Raw genomic sequence first — 17,020 nt, 5'->3', positions numbered from 1 at the left:
GACGTGAAGCCAGTGGTCACACAGGAAGGGTACTGCCATCGTGGGAGGCGCCGCAAAGGGGACGTGCCCACAAGGTCCTGACTGGGCGTGGGGTCGGGGAGGGCTTCTCTGAGGCAGCCTGTTCACTGGCTGGGGGCTGCTGTAGCAAAGTGCCCCAGCCCTGGGGCCTTCAACAACAGAAACTGATTTCCTTATGGTTCTGGAGGCTGCAAGTCCGAGATCAAGGTGTCGGCAGGGCTGGTTTCTCCTGAGGCCTCTCTCCTTGAGTGCAGACGGCCGTCTTCTCCCTGTGTCCTCATCTGGGCCTCCCTCTGTGTGTCTTTGTGTCCTGACCTCCTCTTCTCATAAGGACACCAGTCATATTGGATTCGGGCCCACCCTAACAACCTCATTTAACTTAATTGCCTCTTTAGAGACCTTCTCTCCAAATACAGTCATTTTCTGAGGTCCAGGGGTTGGGACTTCAACAAGGGCATCGCAGTGGGCAGCAGTGGGGCCGCATCACTCAGCCCGTCAGAGGCTGTCGCCCTTGAGCCGAGTCCTGAAGGCCCAGTAGAAGTTGACTTAGTCATAGGGAAGAAAGGGTGTTTCAGGCAGAGGGTACGGCATAGGCAAAGGCCCTGTGGCAGGAGGGAGCATATGGCCCAGACGTGGTTCTGAGAGAAGCCGGCATGGCTAGAGGCAGGGAGGGTGTGGAGAGGGGTTCAGGATGAGGCCCAGGAGATGGAATCCCAGTGCTGCTTCATCACTCTGCAACTGCATCCTTTTCCAATCATCGGTTTCCTCATCAGTGAAACAGGAGTGACCAAACCAGCCTTGCAGGGCTGGGAGCCTGCAATGAGGTCACGTAGGTCTAAAATGTCTTGCCCTGTGGCAGCTCCTAGTAGGTGCTCAAGTTGTCCCTTTTCTCTTCCCTTCCTGGACCACCCTTGACCACCTCCCTTAGCCCGCTCCCTGTCCCCTACCCTGATTTGTATGACCCAGCTTGAGATGCTGAGCTACAGAGCTAAATACCCTTGGCAAACAGTATCATGACTTGGAGAGGCTATTTGGGCCTCCTTGGAGCCAAGGAGAAAAGGGCAATTTCCTGAGGCGTTGCCTGGGAGAGCGTGCTTGACTTCTGAGTTCTACAGGGCCAGGCGTAGGTTCTCAATAAAACATCTGAGCTTCCTGTGATATTTGGAAAGAAAAGCTCCGCCCTCCCCCAATACACCATTGCCCTTCATTGTAAAATAAACGGATCATCAGTGACAGGGGCCTCCTCTTCTTGGGGGACATTTCCCGGCTCTCTCTGCCCTGAGCCCCTATTTCTCACCGGCTGCATAGTCTGCAGCAAATGCCTTCACCTTCGAGCCTCAGTTTGCACACTTGTGCACTTATTCAACAAGTTTTTAAAATTTAAGTAAATGGTTTATTTTAGAATAGTTTTAGACTTGTAGAAAAGTTGCAGAGATCATCCAGAGAGTTCCCATATACCCCTCCCCCAGTTTCACCATTGTTGACATTTGACACTGTTAGGGTATGTTTGTCACAACTAAGGAACCAACACAGGGACATCACTCTTAACTAAACTCACCCCTTTTTCACGTTTCACTAGTTTTTCCCTAATGTTTATTTTTGTTCTAGGATCTCAATCAAAATACTGCATTACCCGTAGTCATCTTGTCTCCCTAACCTCCGCTGATCTCTGACAGTTTCTTAGGATACAGTTTTATTTTGTCAAATATTTTTGAGCATTTACAATGTGCATTGTTCTTGGTCCTGGGGAAAGACACAGAATCCCACCTTCTATGGAACCTCCATTTGGGGGTGGAGAGACAGACTGCAAATGAGCAAAGGTAAATATCAAACGTGTCAGGTGATATATCGAAAACTAAAGCAGAGAAAGGAGATAGGGCTGGGGGCTGCTATTTGAGATAGGGAGGTCTCGGGAGGTCTCCTTATAAGGAGAGACCTGTCGGAGGCGAGGGAGCCTCCATGTGGTAGGAGAGTACTCCAGGCAGAGAGCAGAGCAAGTGCAAAGGCCCTGAGGCAGGAAGTGCCCAGGGAGTCTGAGGAACAGCGAGGAGGTCAAGGGGCTAGAGCTCAGGGTGTGGGGGTGAGTGGCGGCAGGCAAGTAGAGATCTGTGTGGAGTATCGACTGGAGGGTGGAAGCAAGGAGTGGGCTGGTACCATGATCTGGGTGAGAGGGGAAAGGGGATGGCACCTGGGGCCAGAATTGTGCCCATGGTGGGTGAGAAGTGGGCAGATTCTAGGCCCTTTTTGAAGGAGGAGCCAAAGGATTGGCTGGTGGAATCAAGGCTGGTGCTGAAACCCAGCTGGGCTTGTGTGAGGAAGAAAAGAGAGGATGGGTGTTCGCAAGGCATGGAAAGCTGGGAAGTTGGTTTCTCTCTCCGTCTCCTGTGTTTCAGAGCTGCCTAGCTCCACGTAGCCTCTGGCTGAGGGCCGGTGAAATACCACTGGTTTATCTTTTTCCTAAGTGTAACATTTCGTAAAGGTAGTACAGTCTCATTATTTAAAAAAGCAATTCATCAGCTACCACCGTACGGTGAAAAAATTTGTCTCCCTCCTGGCCTGCCCGTCAGCCACCCAGCTCCCCTCCCCAGGGGGTACCACTCTTCTGTCTTGGGTATCCTCCCAGAGATATTTTATACATTTATATAAGCACATATGCACATATATTTCTGAAGTTTGTTTCTATTTTTATACAAAATATGTTGTACACTGTTCTGTGGGTTGCTTTTTTTCTTCTAATGGCTTTATTGAGATATAATTCACATACCACACAATTCACCCATTTAGAATACAATTCAATGATTTTCCGTGTTTCAGAGTTGCGCGACCATCACCACAATCAATTTTAGAACATTTTCATCACCCCAAAAAAGAACCCCCATACCCATTAGCAGTCACTCTCCATTTTCCCCCGGCCCCCTCCCCCAGCCCTGGGCAACCTCTAAGCTGCTTCTTTCTCTATAGATTTGCCTCCCTGGACATTTCTTATAAATGGGATCATACAATGTGTGGTCTTTCGTGCCCCACTTCTCTCACTTAGTATGATCTTCTCAAGGTTTGTCTGTGTTGCAGCACTTCATTCCTTCCTATTGCTGAATAGTATTCCATTGTATGGAGATACCGCGTTTTATTTCTCTATTCAACAGTTGATGAACATTTGAGTTATTTCCACATTTTGGCTCTTATGAGTAATGCTGCTGTGAATAGTCATGTGCAAGTTTGTGGGTAGATATGTTTTCAATTTTCTTCCACCTAGGAATGGAATTCCTGGGTCATAGGCTGACTCTATGTTTAACCTTTTGAGGAACTGCCAGACTGTTTTCCTAAGTGGTTGCACCATTTTGCAATCCCACCAGCAGTGTATGAGGCTTCCGATTTTCCCATGTCCTCACCAACACTTATTATCATCTGTCTTTTTTTTTTTTTTGAGGAAGATTAGCCCTGAGCTAACTACTGCCAATCCCCCTCCTTTTGCTGAGGAAGACTGTCCCTGAGCAAACATCCGTGCCCATCTTCCTCTACTTTATATGTGGGATGCCTACCACAGCATGGCTCGCCAAGCGGTGCCATGTCCACACCCGGGATCCGAACTGGCGAACCCTGGGCCCCTGAAGCCGAATGTGCGAACTTAACCCCCTGCGCCACCGGGCCCGCCCTCATCTGTCTTTTTGATTAAAGCCATCCTACTCTGTGTGAAGCGGTAGCTCATTCTGGTTTTGATTTTCATTTCCATGATGGCTAACGGTGTTGAGCAACTTTTCATGTGCGTACTGGCCATTTGCATATCTTCTTGGGAGAAATGTCTATTCAGATCCTTTAGGTGTTTTTTAGTTGCATTATTCCTTATTTTACTGTTGAGTTATAAGAGTTCTTTATATATTCCAGATGTAAATTCCTTATCAGATATATGATTTACAAATCTTTTTTTCCAGTCTATGAGTTGTCTTTTCCCTTTCTTGACGGTATGCACTGATGCAGAAAAGTTTTTAATTTTGATGAAGTCCAATTTGTCCAATTATTCCTTTTATGGCTTGTGCTTTTGGTGTCCTAGCTAAGAAACCATTGCCTAATCCAAAGTCACAAAGATTTATCCCTGTGTTTTCTTCTAAGAGTTTTATAGTTTTAGCTCTTACATCCTTCAGATTGTTTTTTACATTAAACAGTAACTCTGTGAGCTGTCAGTGCATAAGCATGTAAGGACATAAAGAACTTTCTCATTCTTGGTTACAGCTGCGTAGTATTCGATTTTATGGATGTACCGTAACTTATTTACCTGGTCCTCTGTTGATGGACGTTTAGGTTGTTTCCAATATTTTGCTCTCGTAACAAGACTTCAGTGAACGTCCTTGAATATAGATGGCCCTTTCATGCACTTGTGAGCTTAGACCGAGGTGTAGGATGCTGGGTCCGAGGGCATGTGCTTTTTGTTCTTTAATAGATGATGTCAGATCGCCCTCCACTCCTGGCAGCAAGGTCGAGAATATGAACCATTAACTAGTGACGGTGGTGACTGGACAGTGAGTGCTCACTATACACTGGCACTGTGCGTCCCCTCACAATGACCAAGGTCAGGACTGAAATCCTCACTTTACAGGGAGCTGAGGTCACATGGTCTGTCTGACTGCTGACCCTGTGGACTTTCCACCGTCCTGTCCCATCCCCTAGGCCTTCGGAGGGCCTCGAACCTCTTCCCAAATAACTACCTGAAGAATGCAAATTCAGCACGTGGGGCCCGGAGACTCTCCTTCAAGACCGCACGTACTCATGCAGAAGGCAAAGGCTGCTCAGGCACCGGCAAATCTTGAATGAGCACCTGCGGTATGCGCGGCAGTGTGCTAGGAGTGAAAAGTGGCCTCTACCCTCAGGCTGCATCGCTCCTGGCCAGGCAGCTAAGACTCAGACGGATTTCAGGAGATGTGGTCTGACTCAGGGCTTGGAGGTCTAGCTTTGGGTCAGGCAAATGTGGGTTCAATCCTGATTCTGTCCCATGTCACTTTAGGCAACTTACTTCCCTTCTTGGTGCCTCAGTTTTCTCATCTGTAAAACAGCCTTGTTAATAGTACCTACTGGCATATTGAGACACGTTAACTATATTATCCTTGTTGGCAAAGTGCTATAGGAAATTCAAGGAGAGGAATATGACCCAGGGTCAGGGAAGTCTTGGCAGGGAAGGAGGAAGGGAGAAGGGCATTTGAATGAAACTTGGAGATGGGGTGGCTCAGGAGCCAGGTGATGGCCTTCTGGGCAGAGGGAATAGCGTGTCCAGGCACAGAGGCAGGACAGCTCATAGGCTGATGGGGAAGAGGAGCAGCCAGGACGGCTGGAGTATCAGGTTTGTGCTGGGGCCTGAGGGAGAAAGAGATGCAGCTGGAGGGACTTCCAGGGACCCCGAGTTCAGATGTGGGTACTTGGGTATTATTTGACCAGCAGCAGGGAGCCATGGAAGGATTGTTGAGCTGGCAATCCTGCCCACTATATACCTGTTGCAACTTGGGCTGCCTCCATGGGGCAGGCTTCCCCAAACCTCGTTTCTTCTTGAAGGGCAGCCTGCAACAGTGTTTAAGAATGAGAATTCCGGGGCCAGGCTGCCTGCTTGGTCTCTGGCTCAGCTATCTATGAGCTGTGTGACATTGGTAATGTCACTTAACCTCTCTGGGCCCCAGTTTCCTCAATCATAAAAGGGAGTTGTTCCTACTCCCTGAGGTTACAGTGAAGAGTAGATGAGTTCACATATGTAAGGTGCTTACACCAGCACCTGGCACATAGTAACTGCTCAATCAGTGTTAGTTGTTCCAGGGAAGGAAGGCAATGGCAGAGAAGGCGATGGTTGGTTCCTCTACCTGTTTCTCAGATGGGAAAATCAAGGTCCTCTGAAAGTGAGTAAATGCTCAGGGTGCCTTTGGAGGGTCAGGAGGGTCCATTCATTCATTTATTCACTCAACAAACATTTTCTGAGCACCTGCTCTGATGTTGGGGATCCAGTCAGTGGTGAACAAGACAGCCTCCACCACAGGGAGCTCCCGAACCGCCCCCAGGGTGTTGAAAGTCGAGATAGTCATTGCCTCAGACACCCACACGCTCTTCCTGTGTTTCACCTGTGTCCTGCCCAGGCCAGGAAGGAACTAGAATTTTAACACAAAGTGTCTTGTGAACTGGCTCTTCCCAGCTCAAAAGTCTGGACAAAAGGATAATCGGAGTCAACGTGACCTGCTTTATCCCACTCTTCTTACAGATGAAGAAACTGAAACCGGGAGAAGGGGGGCTGGAGCCAGGCCCCAGGGCTCTCAATGCCGGCACATGCCTCTCCCCAGCACCCCGCAGCCCCTGGGACAGGAGGTCAGGAGCAGGGGAAGTGGGAGAATGTGGTTGGATTCTGGAAGGTTCAAGGTGGAGCCGACAGGATTTGCTGGTGGATGGGATGGGTGGGGGAAGGGGGGTGTGAGAGAAAGAGGGAGGAATCAAGGGTGACTCCGGGGTGTTTGGCCTGAGCAAGTGGAGATGGAGAAGGCTTTTGGTGGTGATGGCCGGACGGTGGAGGGGTGGTGCTGGTCCGAATGCTTGTTGGAGAAGTAGATGGACACCTTTCCCTGGCCCTCGAGAGGGGCCCAGGACACGCACTTGCTTTCAGATATGTCCAGTTGGACGTCTGGAGCCAGAGGAGGGGCCCAGGCTGAAGGTCTGACCCTGGGGGCCACAAGATGGATAAGGTTCAACCACTGGGTCCTAGGGCTGCCAACATCAGGGGGGCCATCCTAAGTTCAGGTTTTCTTCTTCCATGAAATTTCCAACTTTTAAATATTAGCAATAAATTCAAAGTTGTAATAAACCTCTGCACGCCCCTCAAAATATGTCTGTAGGCCCCACTTGGCCTGTGGCCTGGTTAGGACCTCTGGTGTGTGGGTCTGGGGTCATACTGGCTGGGTCAGAGCCTGGGTCTCAGTTCCCAGCTTGTGTGCCCTTAGGCAAGTGACTTAGCCTCTGGAGCCTTGGTTTCCTTGTCTGTAAAATGGGCACGATAACAGTAGCCATCTCCTGGGCTCCTAGTAAGGGTTCTACAGCTGATAGTTACAATGAAAGACTATTCATAATGGATTTTATTAGCGACCAAGGCAGATGATGCCAAAGGGAAAAGCGTTTGTCTGGGGGTGGGACCTCACCTCTGCCTTGACAAGCTCTGTGACCTAGGACTAGTTTTTGGACCTCTCTGAGGATGAAGTTTGTTGCTCTTGAAGCCAGGCGATGGCCAGGATGCCTGTTGGGGCCTCTGAGCCCACACTAACCACTTTCCCTCCCTGCCTCCTTCCCTCCAGCCTCGCCCACCCACCACCTCCCACCCCTCCACCCTGCAGCCAGAATGCTCTTTCAAAGGCACAAATCTCAGCATGGTCTTTCCCTGCCTGGAGAAAAACTATGTTGGCGCCCTGCTGCCTTCAGGAAAAAGCCCAAGAGCCTTAGCCTGGGGTGGGGAGGGGGGAGGTGGCCCTCACCTCTCCCCTCTCATCTCTTTCCACTGTGCTTATGTACCAGCTGCACACGGCCCCTCATGTTGCGCCACCCACCCATCATCCAGCCAACACTCACTGAGCACCTGCTATTTCCTGGACCAACCACGTCCCGCCCCACAGTGACCCCACGGGTTCCCCACGATCTGTCTGCCTTCCCTCCTACCCCTTCCTCTCTGCAGCCCATTCTGCACAAGCAGCCAGAGGGGTCCCGAAAAATGCAGCTTAGATGGTGTCACCTGCCTCTGCTTAAAATCCCTCCATGGCCGCCTGTTTATTTGTGAGTAAAGCCACAACCTCTATCGCATCTCTCCAGCCACATTTTGCACAGTCTCCCTGCCATCCACTCACCAGTGCCTCAGACGCCAGCTGCCTTCCCACCTGTGGGCCTTTGCACAGGCTGTTTCCCTTCCTATATGCTTCCAACATCGCTCCTTCAGGAGGGCCTCCATGAGCACCTGCCCGCATTTCCCCAACCTCGGCTTTTCCCACAGGTAGGAATCACTCGTTTAGGAGACAGCCTGTGACTCTGTAGCCACAGTGGACGGCACTGGTGTCCACCCTTTCTGTTGGCAAAATTCCACTCATCCTTCAAGGGCCAGTCCAAATGTCACCTCCTCTGTGAAGCCTTCCTTCCTTGACACAGCCCCGCACCCCACCCTGTTCCCAAGGCCCCTCTGGATCATTCCCTCACGGTGCCTCCCCTCACGGCAGAGAGAGCTCCATCCTGGCTTCCTGTGAGCTTTCTTTCCTTCCGTTTCTGTCTCCCACACTCACTTTACGATTCTCACCGGGTGGTAAGCCCCTCAAGGCCAAGGAGAGTCAGGGTACCAAGAGTTAATGTTGATGGAGCGAGCGAGGCTCTGTGCTAGGCACTTTCCTGCATCCTCTCCTGAAATCCTCACAGCCCTGTGGGGTAGGCTCTCCGAAAAGCCCCACCATAAAGAGAAGCCAGTGGAGGTTTCAAGAGGGTAAATCACGTGCCCCGGTCACCCAGCAAGTCTGACAGCAGGGCTGGAGCTGCTAGTGAACCGTGGCAGTAACTTACAGTAGCGCCTTCCACGGACCAGCTCTCTGCTGAGCCCTCACGGTACCTTCTATTGCAGCTCCACTCTGTGGCCCGGAAACAGAGGCACAGAGAGGCGGAGTAGCCTGTGAAGCTCGGGATGCTAGTAAGGAGGGGAGTAGGATTTGAACCCGTGCTGTCTGGCTCAGGGTCATGCTCTCAAACCTCAGGCTGTGCTAGCCATTGTGCCCTCCTCCCTCTGACCCGCCCGGGAGGGTTCTCTGTGACTTGGTACCGCAACACCTGGAAGGGCAGCCAGCCCTCAGGTGGCACCAGTGGGTGAGTGGGTAATGAATGAGGGGCAGGTAAGCCCGTGGACATGGGCCCTGCCCCAGCCGTCCTGAAGCCCTGTGTCTGGAAGCCCCAGATGTGGCAGCCCCTCCCTGGGCTCGGTGCCCCCCACCACCCGGTTGTCCAGACAGCCCCGGGCAAGGATGAGATCCATAAACATGAGGCTCCACTGGGGCCCAGGAGGGGCTCTGGGCACTGTACAAGTCCTCAATATTATTGCTTTATTGTCATTTAAATGGAGCCTGCCTCAAACAGGCCACCCAGTTCTAGCCACCAGCGCTGGACAAAACCCCCATTGAAAAGCCAATTACAATCACTCCATCTAAATTGTCATGGATTTGTATAGAAAATTACATCTCCATTTAGTCTTGAAGCAACGTCCTGGGCATGGACAGAGGGGAGGCTGGCCCATTTACCCCACCGGCTCAGCGCGGGTGCCGCAGGCAGAGAGAAAGCCCGAGCTGCTGGGTCTTGGCCGGCCTGGGGAACAAAGGCCAGTTTGTGGGGGCCCGGAGAGAAACTGGGCCTCTCAGGGCGGCTCAGATTCCAGGCCTGGGCCGATGGACCCTGCCCCGCCAGCTGGTCTCCCCTGCTGGCGGCTGTGGCCAGACGAGCTCCTGACAGCCGGCTTCAGGCGGCCCGTCAGCCCCGCCACCATCCGAGGCGGCTGGAGCTTGGCTCATGTCCATGCTGCCAGGAAATGATGGAGGTTCAGCCCAGGGAGCACTGGACTGGGATCCTGAGATCTTGGTTTCCTTCATTCATTTATTCATTCACTCACAGGTTATGAAATGCCTTGCCAGGGATGTGAGAAGCATGAGAGCATAGAAGTGAGCTCTGGCTTTGGAGCATCCTGGGTTTGATTCCAGACTGTCCTCAGTAGCTGTGACGAGCAGGCCACTTGCTTATTCTGAGGTTGTTGAGCACCTCCTACGAGCCAGAGAATAGGACGAAATGGTCCTTACTCTTGGCCCTTAAAGTCCAGTGGGGGTCCACTCTTTCTCAAATGATAAGTGTTCTGAGGGAGGTGAACAGGAGCTGAAATGGGCTTTTGGCAGGAGCTGTGTAAACAGGCAGGTCAGAAGGAGCCGGTCATGCCAAGAGCAAGTGGCAAGGGCATTGCAGGCAGAGGCAACAGTGTGGGATGGGGGGACGGGTAGTGAGGTCGACTAGGGTGGCAGAGTAAGAGTGTGGCAGGAGACGAGTCGGCGGGGGCACCCTGAGGACTCTGTGGGCCTCTTCTCTGAGCCTCAGTTTCCTCATCTGTGAAAACGGGAACAACAACCTTGGCCACGGGGGGCTTGGGCCAGGACCCAGGGAGATAATAGATGTAAGGTCTCAGTGTGGAGCTGGGCACAGGATGCCCCTGGCTAACTACGAAAGCCTAACTTGGATGGCGTTCTCCATGGGCCAGACAACAACAGGGGTTTGCACGCATTTGCTCATTAATCCTCCCAAGAGCCCTCTGGGGTAGGGCTGTCACCATTTCACAGATAAAGAAACTGAGGGAATGGCACAGGTCAGCTAAATATTTGTTACTATTCCTATAATTCTCACTATGGGTTAGCCCAAGGCCTGGCCAAGAGCACACCCTCAAAGAGTATCGAATCGGTGAACACATCTGGAAGGGGGGTGCTGGGTGAGTGTGGGGAGCTTGCTGGAAGATTCCTGTCTGTGTGCATGTGTGAGTGACTCTGAGACTGGGTGTCACTGCGTGGGATTCTGAGTGTGACTCTCTCCGACGACTGTATGTGGTCGTATGTGACTCTGAGTGTGAGTAAGTGTCTGACAGTGTCACACACATGTTCCTGGAGTCCTCACCCAAACAGCAGGTGGCTGTGGGGACTGTCAGACCGACTGTGTGTGTGGCTGTGTCAGACTGTGTGTCACTGCCTACACGCATCTGTCTGGGCCCAAAGGAACACTTGGCACCCTTCCTGGGATGGCTGGCAGGCCCGGAGGCTGCCGTGGGGCAGGACGGGCAGGTTCAGAGGTGAAGAGGGCAGAGTCCCCATCCTCCCCCCGCCTAGCCCCGCCAGGCAGACAGGCAAATGGAAAAAATGTTCACACCCGGGGCAGGCGGGTGGCCGCCCCGCCAGGGACTGCTCTGTGCACAGAAAACAAGTTCTTCTGGTATCAGCTCAAGTTTGGCAGGAAGTGGCTTTTGGGTGGCAGGAAGTTGGATTCAGCTCATATCAGCTCCGGCCGAGGGGCAGGAGAGCAGTTATCTAGGGTTAAACAGAGTTACCAAGAAGCGGGGCCCCAACACCCAGTACCCGATAGAGCTGAGGGCACAGCCCACCCCTCCTGGTTATTTGGGATGACAGGTGGGAGGGGGAAGGCCTTGTAAAGAAGAGCTGCCACCCATCCCGTGCCTCCATGGCCCCAGACCCCAGACAGAGCTCATCATCTACCTCCCATTACCCCCATTTAGTAGACGTGCAGACTGAGACTCTGAGACGCAGTGACTTGCACAAGGTCACCAAGTGGAGAGAAAGGGAGGAGAGAGACTGCAAGAAATATACAATATCTAGAGACAAGAGAAAAACCAGGACAGAGAGCAAAAAGGAGAGGGGAGATGGGAACAGGCGAGAAAGTAGCTGAATGAATGCAGAGAACTATGAGACTACACCAGTGGGAGGACTTCTAGGGTGCCCACTGTGATGCCAAGCCCTCAAGCAGACCTCACAGTTGACCTTGAGATCCTGAACCCATTTCCCAGATGAGGGGAGTGAGACACCTAGCACCCCGCTGGCTGACACCCACCTGGAACCCAGGTCTGATTCTAAAGCCCACGTTCTTTTAGGCCATGCCCCTGGGCCCAACTTCTAGGGCAGGGAAGTGGCTGTACTAAAAGGGATGCTCAGTTCCACTAGCTGTTTGTCTGGGTATGCTGTTGAGGAATTCACCCATTGACCAGTGGAGAGCCAGGGTTCAAACCTGGGTAGGGTGGCTGCAGAACTCACGTGCTTAACCATGTGACAGGGTGTGCCAAGCACTCTGCCAGAGCAGGCAGAGAAAGCCATGGCCCTGCTCTCAGCAGCAGGTCCATGCAGAGGGTCCAGCTCCTGATCTGAAGCCCCAAAGCTACACCTGGTGAGAAATAGAGTCTCCCATCTCCCAGCCCTGGACACTCTGTACCCCGCACCCAGCCCCGACTGGAGCCCCTGGGGAGTGGGCCTCTGGTCCTTCTGCTCTCATCCCCAACGCAGCACCCAAGCTGTTCCCTGGCTGAGATGCTGATCTGAAGCTCGGTTTGCATGTCGTTTGCACATCACTCAGTGCATGTCAGAAGGTACCACATCTCCCTTTCCCAGAGAAGGCTGCTGGCCCCCCTGCCCTCCTCCAGACAGCAAAAATGCCAGCCGGCTAGACACGGAGCTGCGCCCTGGCCTCTGACAGCACCCGCCTGCTGCCACCTCCCCCATCCCTCCTGGAGCCAAATTTAGGCAGCTCTGCTGAGAGATGGGGAGAGCGGAGGCAGGAAACAGTGAGGAGGCAGCCCAGCCTTGGCCCAGCAGGGTGGGGCGGCCCCAGGGGTGCCCCTGCCCCTCAAGCCCATGGCCCAGCCTCCCCCCACCCCTCCTCCCACAGGAATGCGGGCCGGGTTGGGGAACGCTGGGTTCTCAGCTTCGGCCCAGGGTGCTGGCTACCCTCGCCCTGAGGGAGGAGGGAGAGATGGAGGGAGGGAGGAGGTCATGGCCGGGGCAGTGGGGAAGGGATCAGATAGCCTCCTGCTGCCCCAGACACCCGCTGCCACTGGGGACAGGAGCCTGCTCTGCTTCTCAGTACTTCCTGCCCCCCCAGGCCTGATTCTGGGGTGGGAGAAAGAGGCACAGCTGGGCCTGCCGGGACTGAACTCCCCCCAAAGGGCTCCACTAGGCCATCTCCCCCTTGGGCTAGCCTCCGACCTCAGTGGTCTTGGTTTCCCTGCCTGAGAAACGGAGAGGCTGGCCTAGAATGATTTCCAAGTGACTACCCACCCTGAGAGCAAGGGTTTCTGGGAGGCCTGGAAGAAATTAGGGAGGTGGCAGTGGCCTTAGGCCCAGGAACTTCTTAGAATTCTCAGGTATGGCTAAGAGAGGCAGCTCCTCACTGATGCTGGGACAGGACGTGGGTGGGTGGAACAGTGGAAGGAGAAGATGGAGCAGGGATTCCAGCCATCAGAACGGGGGAGTGTGGGGAGATGGGGGAGGTGGAGTGGGGGATGGTGGGGAGTGGAGTGAACAGTGCCCAGTATTTGGGAGCATGGATCCCGGAGTCTGATTGACCAGGTTTGAATCCCAGCTCTGCCACTCTGTTCTTTCTGACTGTTGGCAAGTTGCTTCATCTTTCTGTGCCTCAGTTTCCACACCTGTAAGATGGGGGTAATAAACCTCCCAGGGCTGCTGGGAAAGTGAAATGAGGCAGTGAATGCTTGGCACACATTAAGTGCACCACCACACCAGCCATGTGATTGTTTTGTCTCCCTAAGCGGTTGGGAGGTCCCCCGGAGCTGTAACGGATGCGGACGCGATGGGAGGCACTGTAGCTTGGTGGTTAAATGGGCATCGGGTTGGGGGTTCAAGGCTGCGTGACCCTGGACAAATGGCCACACCCCGCTGCGCCTTGGGCGGGGAACAGCAGAGGCGCCTACCGCAGAGGGTCTGTGAGGATTACACAGTTCAGGCTTGGCACAGCGCCTGGCACATAGCGGGCGCTCCCTGAAGGAGAGCCAGCCAGATCGAATGGTACCGCCCCGCACAAAGGACAGGTGGGCAGCGTCCCGGTGGGGCGGGAGCAGGGCAGGTGCACCGGGCGTGGGGAGGCGGGGCCCCGAGAGGGGAAACGGGAGGGCGGGCGCGCGCGCAGCAGGTGCGTGTGGAGTGGGCGGGGCCCCGCACGGGCGGGGTCTCCAGGTGAGCGGGCGCGCGCAGACTGGGGGAGGCGCGCCGCCCTGGCCCACCGCCGGAAAGCGTCCCTGTGTCTTTAACACCCGTCCCCCCCGCCCCCTTTGTGCGCCCCCCCAGCCGGGCTGCAGCCGCGAAGCCGTCCCCCCTGCACTGACAGCTGGTATCTAATTACTGTGTGAGAATGGAAAGTCAGGCTGTCCCAGCTCCGGGGAGAGGGGATTAACGTCTCCTGCAGAATACACTTCCTCTGGTGGGTTGCCATGGTTACTCTCATTACCTGCCTGCCCGCGAGGAGCCCGCGCGAGCCGCTCCAGCAGGCCCTCCGAACCCGGGCCCGGCGCGCGCGCGCCTCCCCGCCCCTCCTCGCCGAGGCGCACGCGCGTGCGCTGTGCAGGGAGCGCGAGCAGCCTCGCCCCCGCCCCGCGGCCCGCGCCCCGCCCTGCCCCCGCCCGAGCAGCTGTCAGCGGCGCGCGCGGCCCGGCCGGCCCCAGCGCGCGCTGTCAACAGTCATTAGCGCGCCGGCCGCCCCCCTCCCCCCGCCGGGGTGGGGCCCGCACCTGGGCCCCGCTCGTTAGCGCGCCCGGGCCACCGGTCGGCCCCGGAGGGACACGCCCGCGGGGCCTGCTAGGCTCAGGGCCGCCCCCTTCCGCCTAGGACCGCCCCCTTCAGCGACCCCATTCCCTGTCCTTGGCCGCGGCACCCGAGGGAGGCGGGTCCCCGGAGTCCTGGAGCGCGCCTCTCCAGAGTAGTGGTGACAGCGGTCCTTTATGGGCGTCTCGCCCAGGGCGGGCGCTATTTGTGCATCATTTGGGTTCCCACCGCCTTCCTGTGAGGTTCGTGCGTATTGTGTCACCTCAGCACAGGAGGAAACTGAGGCTCAAGCAGGCCAGCCACTTGCCCAAGGCCAGGGCTGGGTCGTCCTCCGGCCTGTGACTTCACCCCTAGAGTACGTGCGCCCTCCTGGCACCCCCAGGCCAGAGTCCCGCAGCCAGGCCCCGCCCTGTCCTGCCTGAGAGTGCCATTTGCTGCTCCCTCTCTCCATCCCTCACACGGGGGTCATTGCCCCTCTCCTGCCAAGAGGACGACACTTTGGCCCACTGCACCCCTTTCCCCCCATCCCCCTTCCCGGAGATCCCAGAGTTAACAAAACAAAAAAAGAGAAAGATATTCAGAGCTGCTTGAAGGATATGGCAGCCCTCTAAGGCAGCTCTGTTGGCTGGGGCCCATCCCAGGCACCTTTCCCTGTGGCCTGGGGTGTGCATTTTGGTCCCCGGCGTGATTTGAAAGAAGATGGAGGTTCAGGGAAGCGGAAAGGAGGTCTTGGAATATTCCAGGCCTGTTCCAGATGGCAGGTGCGACGTGGTGGCGCCCCGCACTAGCAGTGGGAGATTGTGCACAGGGGTGGAGAAGAGGCAGGTGCTGCCCTGAGTGCTCGGTGCCTGGCTCATCAGCTTATTTATTTATGGGGGGGGGGAGGGTGCGTGGTCTCATCCCTCTGCCCCATCCAGGCCTGCAGAGCTCAATGCTGCCATGGGTCCTAACGTTCTGGGGTGAACCTTTATTTGGGAGGGGTTTTTTTTGGTTTCTGGTCCACAGTAGGTAGTATTCATAACAGAGAAGTTCCAATACTGGTCCACGTCCGGTTTAAGCAGTACCCTCCCCTCAGTCGTCGGATTGCCTTTTACAAATGGTGAGCGGCTTCTCTTGGGGATTCTGAGGAGAGAATTTCTGGCTATTTGGGTGAGGGTCTTCATTCTGGTTTTCTCTTCTTTTCGTTCTCTCAGTTTAGTGTGGTTTTTAAATTTCCTCTCCACCTCTTTCCTTTCCCTCCGAGGACCCTTTATTGAAGGCTGACTCCTCCCCCTCAGGTACCCCCGCTTCCAAACCCTTGGTCCTGCCTGAATGTATTAAAGTGTGGCTTGGGGAGCAAGAGGAGCAGCCATGGTTCCAGAAGTGGAGAGGAGCATGCAGCTCATGTTTGCGGTAGCTTTTGTCTGTAATCGCAGCCACTTAGCAGGCTGGCCCGGGTGGGATGGAGCAGCCTCCTTCCATTTGCCTGTGCAGTCAACCCCGTGCAGATCCCACCCACCCATGCCAGAGCCCAAGGTGTGTTTCCCCCAGGGTGTGTTCTGCTGACTGACTTTCTCCTCTGACGGCAATCTCCATGATTTTTACACCTTGTCGAGAGCTGCATCTGAAATGCACCGAAAGGGCACGTCCTAAGGATTTTCTCTGTGGTTTCTTCCTCTACTGTAGGAACCCAGTTGAGAAATGTCCCCTCTCTTTAGCCGCACCCTCTCTCAATCATGGCCTCCTCTTTGCTGGGAAGGCATCTGCGGCTAATATAGTGATGGGGGTGCGCTAAACGGCACTCTGGGTGCCTGACAGAGTGGCCCACCCAGCAGGTGACTTGGAAGTTCCAGTGGAGGTGATGGAACTGCAATCCATTAGCAACTGGACCTCACCTGCCATCAAGGGAAAGGGTCCATTTAATTGGCTCAGTGGGGAGAGGCAAGCTTCAGTCAGATTGAGGAGTTCACCGGAGGGGTGACGCTCAGTGACAGCTCATGAGGCCACCCCAGCAGGAGCTGTCTAATGGCCTGGTGGGACATGCTGGTCTCCCTTGTGGGTCTGCAGCCCTGGATGTAGCAATCCTCCTTGCGCTGAGCATTCAGATCATTTGAGGAAACTGAGGAAGCCAGAAAAGACCTGTCAAGGGATGACTTGCTTAAGTATTAATTGACTTTGCTGGGGAGGACTTAAGAATCTGACATCAGGGTGCTGGCCCTGCTGCCCTTTCTACCCATAATCTAGATTAAGTCTCTGGGCAGGTCTTTTGAATTTATACTAATGTTTCCCAATAAGATTCTTTTGTTCCCACTATTAAGAAAATTGGCCTTCATTGGAGAAGAAAATATTAATATATTAGGCCTAGAAGCACAGACCATGTCTATATTTAATGAGCCATTGCCAGTACCCCTACTAGTTAGGTCACTGGCTCAATCACGGAGACTTTCTAATCAGCGGTTCTCAAAATCTGCCATGCATCAGAATCATCGGGGGGGCCTATTGACACCCCCAGCACGGCAGATTTGGTAGGTCTGGGGCAGGGCCTGAGGATTTGCATTTCTAAGAAGTTCCCGGGTGATGCCCATGCTACAGTGGTCCAGAGACCACACTTTGAGGACCACTGTTCTAAATATTCTGAAATAGCAGTATTCAAGTAGACATTTGGTGATTTTCGAAATGACTTG

General features: G+C 54.3%; 1 protein-coding gene across 4 annotated transcripts in view; it reads left to right on the top strand.

Annotated features, from left to right (window-relative positions):
• NOL4L (nucleolar protein 4 like) overlaps positions 1-17,020 on the top strand; it is a 125,158-nt gene that overhangs the window by 27,372 nt on the left and 80,766 nt on the right. The window contains exon 1 of one of the 4 annotated variants that reach the window (XM_070248034.1): positions 6,253-6,351. The exons of 1 other annotated variant lie outside the window; for it this stretch is intronic. In XM_070248034.1, coding sequence (XP_070104135.1) covers positions 6,313-6,351 — 39 coding nt within the window. In that variant the 5' untranslated portion in view covers positions 6,253-6,312. Of the gene's footprint in view, positions 1-6,252; positions 6,352-14,202; positions 15,119-17,020 lie in introns of those variants that run through there. 2 more of the 4 variants (XM_023626316.2, XM_023626317.2) reach the window with 2 other exon arrangements.

Source organism: Equus caballus, chromosome 22 (assembly GCF_041296265.1).
Source record: "Equus caballus isolate H_3958 breed thoroughbred chromosome 22, TB-T2T, whole genome shotgun sequence".
In the NCBI taxonomy this organism is placed as follows: Eukaryota; Metazoa; Chordata; class Mammalia; order Perissodactyla; family Equidae; genus Equus; species Equus caballus.
This window is presented reverse-complemented; position numbering and strand designations above follow the sequence as displayed.